The sequence below is a fragment of the Zingiber officinale genome, chromosome 10A (assembly GCF_018446385.1).
Source record: "Zingiber officinale cultivar Zhangliang chromosome 10A, Zo_v1.1, whole genome shotgun sequence".
Taxonomy (NCBI): Eukaryota; Viridiplantae; Streptophyta; class Magnoliopsida; order Zingiberales; family Zingiberaceae; genus Zingiber; species Zingiber officinale.
The window spans coordinates 78,692,042-78,700,520 of NC_056004.1; the positions used below are offsets into that span (position 1 = coordinate 78,692,042).

An 8,479-nucleotide genomic window follows, 5' to 3' on the forward strand; every position below is an offset into this window, starting at 1 on the left:
GTGAAAAGGCCAGAGACGTGAATTAGAATGCAACTAATTGAGATGATCAGATTTTAGAAAAATACAATATGGACAAAACATATGCATTGGATGTGATATAATTTCGTGGGTTTAAAACAATTAAATGTCTTTATAAATTAATATGTTGAAGTCGAACCCTTTTAGGGCAAATGTGACTCTTCGAGTCTTCATGTGCTTGCTCCATTGACCAATTAATTGTGACGATCGGAGTCAAGAAAGAAATATAAATTAAATCCAATTCGTCCATTCGTAAATTTGTCTTAAATTTCAAGCCATTGAAATTCATATCAAAAAATACATGCATATCATAAATTAATTTATCATGGCATGCAGTCTATATGGAATTTGAAGAACATAACGTATATATAAGTGACTATGGCAGAGGAATGGCGAGATCGGCAAGCACAACGAGAGGTGTTTTCCTGGGTGCACTCGTCCCTGAAATCTCCATCATGTCCAAATCCTCGGTCTTCATGCCATGGGGAAGCTTCCAGTCGAAGTGGAAGAGGAGGTGAGCCAAGCCAACTTCCACTGCCGATAGCCCAAAGGTCATGCCGGGGCATATCCTTCGACCTACACCAAATGGCAAGAACTCGAAGTTGAAGCCCCTGAAGTCGACTGACCCATTCTCAAATCTCTCCGGCTTGAAGCTTTCGGCATCGGCGCCCCAATAAGTCTCATCTCTGGCCAACGCGAATGCATTGATCAGGACCCGAGCTCCGGCCGGCACTCGATACCCCATGACCTCGCAGGTTTTTGTGCATACTCTCGGGAGCAACAGAGGGCCCGGAGGATGGAGCCTCAGCGTCTCCTTGATGACCAATTTGAGGTAGCTGAACTTGGATATGTCGCTCTCTTCCAGCTTATTCTTCCCTCCCATGGCCTCCCTCATCTCTCGTTGGGCCTTCACCAATGTCTCAGGGTTCTTCACCAGCTCTGACATAGCCCATTCGATCGTCGTCGACGATGTCTCTGTTCCTCCAGCAAATATTTCCTAAAGGAAATTAATCAATTAACAGCCAGATCATCAGCAAATTAATTTAATTAATCTACAGTTAAAAAAAAAGAAATTATATATATATGCATGTTCGAGTTCGAAGTTCGAACCAAGACAATGGCCTTGATGCCGTCGGTTGTGATGGGAAATTCTAGTCCGCCTTCATCTTTAAGCCTGAGAAGTACATCGATGATTCGATCCTCCTCTGTGGTTTCATGATCAGCTCGTGCAGCCTGGCGCTGTGCGATGATTTCATCGAACACTTTGTCTAGCTTACCACGAGTACGCTTTAACTTGGACTTCAATCCGGTGAGAGTGTCCAAGAATTTGAGGGAGGGGTACATGTCAGCCGCCGCGAAGCTGGTGACGAGGCTCACTGACTCCTTCACCAGCTGCAAGAACTCGGCTTGTTGTTTGCACCTTTCGCCGAACGCCGTTCTGACCACCACCGCGTTGGTCATGGACATCACCATCTCGCCGAGATCGAGAGGCGTCTGGGCCGACGCCTTGCCTGCGATCTCCGCCGTCAGCTTACGGATCATATCCTCGCGGATGGCGGCGAAGGACTTGACGCGTCGGGAGTTGAGCAGCTCCGTGGCGTAGATCTTCCTCATCTGCTTCCAATATCCGCCGTAGGCGGCCATGGCGACGCTGAGCCCGTCGTAGGCCAATATGTTGACGAAGGTCAAGTCGGTCGGCCGGCTGGCAAAGTTGAGGTCGTGCCGCTTGATGATCTCCTCCACTGTCTCCACGGACGAGGCGACGACCAAGTCGACCTGCCCGAGGCGGAGCAGTATGAGCGGGCCGTGAGTTCGAGCGAGGTGGCGCAGAGTACGGTGAGGGTTCGCGCCGGCGAGTTGGTGGATGTTTCCGATGAGGGGAAGTTTGGGAGGGCCGGGTGGCAGAGGAGCTACTACTTGTCCATGTGACTTGTGAGCTCCACTCCTTGCTCTCCTGAGCAGTACTAGTAACAGTAGTGCTATGAAGAAGCCGAGGAAGAGGGTGAAGAAAGGGGAAAAGAGGAAATTAGCTTCCATGGCCATATGCATATGCAAGTGCAGTAGCTACCTAGCTAATTAACTCCTTAATGATCGATCGGATTCGGATGCATCAACCTCTCTTCCTCCCCTGCATTTATAGAACTACGTACAATATAATATAATCAGAGATTAATTGTAATTCCATCCCTAGATATATATTTTCTTAAATAGATGGGTTTTCAACATTTGAAAATTTCAACTGCATGCTTAGCTTGTTCAACCATTTTAAATGATTTGTGATCTTAATTAATTAAACCGATCGATGGTTTGGAATTCTATCTCACTACGAGAAGGATAGCTAGTTGAAATAAATCAACTAATAATCGATTAAGGCTATGATGCTGATACAAATCGGTCATAATTATTAAAAAGGAAAGTTAAATAGACAGATAGATAACTTGTTAAAACTATATTAAATTGCGGAGAGAAGACTTAGAAGATAAGGACTAATTTGCGGGTCGTGCACAAATTTCTTTCTAAACTTTCACAAATAGTTTCACATTGATTAAAAACTTTTAAATATGAATATGCATATTTTTCTAATCATATATTTGTTAACTAAACATATTAATGATATGAATAAATCTTTTGATATGATTTATTGTTTTTGAAACGTTAATATTCCAATAGAGTAATTTATGAATTACTTTAATTGGTAGACAATTTAGAATTTTAATTCATTTTCTGACTTTTAATATCTTTTATTTCTACATCTCTTCTTATCAATTACAAAAACCTTCATCACAAAGACCATTTACTTGCTGGAATTTTTTAAAAAATTATTATATTTGTTACTTTTATTATATTATTTTTATTAGGAAACAAAGTTGATTTTCTCTCCGCAATCAAACTTGGACTCTTGCGCCGCCTTCACTAGACCAAAATCTTGTGGGTAACAGATGAGTGTTTCGCATTAAGTGTAATTCTGATGGCTCAATTGATCGGTATAAGGCTCGTCTTGTTGTCAAGGGTTTTCATCAGCGTCCTGGTGTTGACTTTCATGATACATTCAGCCATGTTATTAATCCAGTAACAATGCACATTGTTCTTAGTCTGACTATGAATCGGGAGTGGTGTTTTCGTCAACTTGATGTCAACAATGCGTTTCTTAATGGTCGCTGATCCCGTCCGGAAGCTGAGTCGAATGAAGGCGGACCTTTTTGTGCGAAAAGTTGACGGAGAGTCGTTGAAATGCTGAATCTGCGGGGTACCCCCTGGAAAGGTTCGCACGAGCGGCCTACGGAGAGAAACGATCAGGATGATAATGCTATTGCTCTGCACACACACAGACGAGTCCACCGGTCGTTAGAGACCAAAAACCAGGGAAAAAGTCCCCGGGTCAGGCCCTCCGAGGCTCAAGTCACGTACTTTTTCCCCAGAAATTGCAGAGAAAGGATGAAAAGTATAAAACTAGTGAGAAATGACGAGTGAGCGTACCTGCATAAGGGACAAGGCATCCCTTTTTATACTGCAACGAAGATTCCTGGGTCTGACGGGTGTCAAGGAATGTCGGCTGTCAGGCTTTGTTTGGCGGTGGTTGATGCGTGACTCTTCCTAATAGGCTGGCGGCAAAACCAAAGGTGTATTGAGCCCCGACTGTTGGCATATTCCCTGACACCTTGATTATTCCCTCTGACAAGCGCTTGCGATTCCTTGGCTAATTTGTCCTGTAGCCCCTGACCGATCCGGGATTTGGACTTGCCCTGTTTTTATATACTGTTGCATTCGACTTGTATGTCCCGATCTGTGTTAAGCTCGTGTCCGGATCTGCCTTTGTCATCTGCCATCTCGATCTGCCTTCCGGGTCTGTGTCCAGACCGGTGATCTTTGGCTTGGGTGTCCCGACCTGCACCCTGGGTCTGGTTCCTGACCTGCCTGTCTGCTGCTGTCTGCTATTATCCAAAGCATGTACGTCCCGACCTACACGCTGGGTCTGGTTCCCGACTCTCATCTGTCTGATTATCCAAGGCCTGTACGTCCCGACCTGCATGCTGGGTCGGCTTCCCGACCCTCATCTGTCTGACTATCCAAGGCATGTATGTCCCGACCTGCACGCTGGGTCGGCTTCCCGACCCTCATCTGTCTGATTATCCAAGGCATGTACGTCCCGACCTGCACGCTGGGTCGGCATCCCGACCCTCATCTGTCTGATTATCCAAGGCATGTACGTCCCGACCTGCACGCTGGGTCGACTTCCCGACCCTCATCTGTCTGAATATCCAAGGCATGTACTCCCCGACCTGTACGCTGGGTCGGCTTCCCGACCCTCATCTGTCTGATTATCCAAGGCCTGTACGTCCTGACCTACACGTTGGGTCTATAAGCAGACCTGCTGGTAGTTTCCATCCTTAGCTATACTTGGCCCACGAGCCCATTTACTACTTACTATCAGGGTTGGGTCTTATAATTCTCTCTTTTGAATTTGGCCACGTAAACTGGACTTTTGACCTCCCTGCTGTCCATATCAGCCCAACTGCTGACCGGCTACATTGGCTTGACTTCTGACCTTCTTAACCTCCCCGTCAGCTGGACTGTTGACCGGCCACGAAGGCTTGACTTCTGACCTTCTTGAGGCCTTGACTCCGAGCCACATCATCCTATTGACCCCACAAAATATGCACCGTATCACAAGCCTCCCCCTCAAGTCTAGTCGAAGGAGGCTCTAATCCGACTGACTAGACCCAGTGTCCTGAATACCTGATCTAGCTCTTAACTCCTTTGCCGACCCATCATCCCTCTGATTTCTATAGGATGTCCAGCCGTCCTGGGAGGTAGCCGGGCTCACTTCCTACTTCTGTTGACTCCTCGACTTCTGAGTCCGGTTAGTCTTTAACTGCCACACTAGTTTCCAAGCGACTCCTCAGGTTTCGAGGGAGTCCTTTCACCTTCCTCTTATTTATAAAAGGCTTAGTCACTTTACTCCTTTATCTGCACTTTCTCTTCGTACCAGCTCCTTAACTTGCTCATGGAATCCCCCGAGTGGTCTACTCTACGTCATCGGTTGGCTATTGCCGAGAAAGCCTTACATGACATGACTTTGAGCCGGGATCTATAGATCTCCCTTCGTAGGAAGCTAGAAGAACTATGGCAAGCGGCTAAATGCAGGACTCAGACAGAAGTGGCTCTAAAGATGAAAGCGCAAGCAGACTTTCACGCTCAACTCTATCATATCCTCTACTTGAAGCTGAAGCATGAGGATGAGGCGTCTTCTCTGAAAGAGGAGAATCGACTGCAGGTGCCACCATTGATCAACTACGGGCCACCCTTGACCATGTCCAGATAGAGCTGGCTCAGGCGACAACTCATTTAGAGAGAGGACATCAAATGTCTGGGTCTGGTAGCAATTGAGGCTGCTATTATATGTTCCTTTTTTGAATGAAATGCAACATATTTTCTGTTTTGTGAATGTATTCCTTTATTCTCGTGTCTTTGTGTCTTTATTGTTATGAAACACCTGCATTCTCTTAACCTTTCTAACAAAGATAACAAAAACAACTTGCGTACCTCACTTTCTCCTTGCCCAACGCCGGTATACTAGCAAGTAGTGATGCACGAGAATAAGTCCGGATATATCTTGACCATTTGTATGTGAAGAAATACCGCTCAAGAAAGTTGTTGAGCCGACCTGAAAGGTCGTTGGTCATGAGAGCTTTGCTCACTTATAACTTGCACTGGGGCGAGAGTCTGGAATAGCCGACCTGTAAGGTCGTTGGGCGTGAGAGCCTTGCTCACTTATAACTCGCCCTGGGACGAGAGTCTGGAATAGCCGACTTGGAAGGTCATTGAGCGTGAGAGCCTTGCTCACTTATAACTCGCACTGGGACGAGAGTCTGGAACAGCCGACCCGGAAGGTCGTTGGGCGTGAGAGCCTTGCTCACTTATAACTCGCACTGGGGTGAGAGTCTGGAACAGCCGACTCGGAAGGTCGTTGGGCGTGAGAGCCTTGCTCACTTATAACTCGCACTGGGGCAAGAGTCTGGAACAGCCGACCTGGAAGGTCGTTGGGCGTGAGAGCCTTGCTCACTTATAACTCGCACTGGGGCGAGAGTCTGGGACAGCCGACCGGGAAGGTCGTTGGGCGTGAGAGCCTTGCTCACTTATAACTCGCACTGGGGCGAGAGTCTGGGACAGCCGACTTGGAAGGTCGTGACTCGCACTGAGGCGAGAGTCTGGGACAGCCGACCGGGAAGGTCGTTGGGCGTGAGAGCCTTGCTCACTTATAACTCGCACTGGGGCGAGAGTCTGGGACAGCCGACCGGGAAGGTCATTGGGCGTGAGAGCCTTGCTCACTTATAACTCGCACTGGGGCGAGAGTCTGGAACAGCCGACCCGAAAGGTCGTTGGGCATGAGAACCTTGCTCACTTATAACTCGCAGCGAGAGTCTGGAACAGCCGACCTGGAAGGTCTATGGGTGTGAGAGCCTTGCTCACTTATAACTCGCACTGGGGCGAGAGTCTGGGACAGCCGACCGAACAGCTCGGTCGTTGGGCGTGAGAGCCTTGCTCACTTATAACTCGCACTGGGATGAGAGTCTGGGACAGCCAACCAAACAGCTCGGTCGTTGGGAGTGAGAGCCTTGATCACTTATAACTCGCATTGGGACGAGAGTCTGGGACAGCCGACCTGGAAGGTCGTGGGGTGTGAGAGCCTTGCTCACTTATAACTCGCACTGGGGTGAGAGTCTGGGACAATCGACCGAGCAGCTCGGTCGTTGGGCATGAGAGCCTTGCTCACTTATAACTCGCACTGGGGTGAGAGTCTGGGACAGCCGACTTGGAAGGTCGTTGGGCATGAGAGGCTTGCTCACTTATAACTCGCACTGGGGCGAGAGTCTGGGACAGCCGACCTAGAAGGTCGTTGGGCATGAGAGCCTTGCTCACTTATAACTCGCACTGGGGCGAGAGTCTGGGGCAGCCGACCGAATAGCTCGGTCGTTGGGCGTGAGAGCCTTGCTCACTTATAACTCGCACTGGGGCGAGAGTCTGGGACAGCCGACCTGGAAGGTCGTTGGGCGTGAGAGCCTTGCTCACTTATAACTCGCACTGGGGCGAGAGTTCGTGGCAGCCGACCTGGAAGGCACATCCCGACCAAGATATATATATATATTGCAAACATGAAGCGTAAACTCCTGGCCAAGATGAATGTTGCCGACCAGGGGCTCGATCTCTTGATCAGGATATATGCTGTCTACCTGCAGGTCTATCTCCCGACCAGGATATTGTCTGAAGAGCTTCGACTACGTCTGTCATCAAAAAATACACCATTAGTGGTTTTGTGAGGATAACCATATTAAAATCTTACTCAGCCTTGGCCTTGTTGCATTCAAATTTCTTTCCGACTACTTTTCTTCGACGGTTCCCGAGAAAATCGCGTATTAAGCATTTCCGTACTCCTGCCTCATATCATGATTTCCTTATCACGTCCATCATTAATACGGCTCCTAGGAGGTCGACACCTGTCCTCTGCCTTTATTTCTTATGCAGGATGACGCCACCCACGCCACTCCTTTTTGTATACGATTTCCCATAAGGGTATGTTCTTCGGTGATAGGACGGCTTTAAGCGCTTTACCCAAAAAGATACTTATCTATTTTCGATATTCCCTAGGAGAACTCCCTTTATAAACCCTAAAGGCAGTCCGCAGTCATTGTCTTACGCGTTTTGACTGCCTTCTTCTTGTTGCTTCGACTTCTACGACGTCTGCACCTTTCCTTTCCTAGGCTCCTCCGTCTAGCGCTCTTCTCCTCCTCGACTAATCTCTTCCTCAACTTTCTTTACCCTGATAATGGCTGATGGTAAGACCACTCTTTGGTATTCCTGCTTCATTTCGGATATAGACGACCACGACCTATCCGTGATTTGCTCAGACTTGCAACTTAGTGACGCTTATGAACTCCGAGTTCCCACGCCGCATGAGCATCCTGCTAACCATCCAGAAGGTTTCGTGACCATTTTTAGAGACCAGATTTTAGGAGGCCTTCGTTTTCCCATCCATCCATTCATTTCTTCCTTGAGTGAATATTTTGACATTTGCATCTCTTAGTTTGCTCCTAACTTCTTTAGGGCAGTTTGCGGCACCGTTATTCTTTGTCACGTATACCAACTTCCCTTGACTGTTCATCTCTTTCACCACTTCTATTCCTTCAAGCGCTCGGAATCAGGAGTGTTTATGGTACAGGCTAGGCCTGGCTACAAGTTTTTCTCGGACATGCCTTCTTCGAACAAGGGGTGGAAATCCCGTTTCTTCTTTGTTAGACTGCCTAGGTCGCTGGTCGGGCCCACACAGTGGCGCTCTGACCTCCCTTCCGACCTTCCTGTACATCAACACCAGCCTTCCTGTATCACTGCTTCAGAAGCCCTTCAAGGCGTGCTTGTTAATTTTTCTATATTATTGTTGGAAGGCTTTCTATATTTGTTTGGG

General features: G+C 47.8%; 1 protein-coding gene across 1 annotated transcript; it reads right to left on the minus strand.

The window, feature by feature from the left end:
- Positions 1-356: 356 nt before the first annotated feature.
- LOC122027636 (alpha-humulene 10-hydroxylase-like) lies at positions 357-2,136 on the minus strand. The gene is made up of 2 exons (XM_042586629.1): positions 1,129-2,136; positions 357-1,015 (listed from the first exon to the last, which is right to left on the minus strand). Exons 1-2 carry the CDS (start codon positions 2,065-2,067, stop codon positions 395-397), a joined length of 1,560 nt encoding a protein of 519 aa, XP_042442563.1. The 5' UTR covers positions 2,068-2,136; the 3' UTR covers positions 357-394.
- Positions 2,137-8,479: the final 6,343 nt, after the last annotated feature.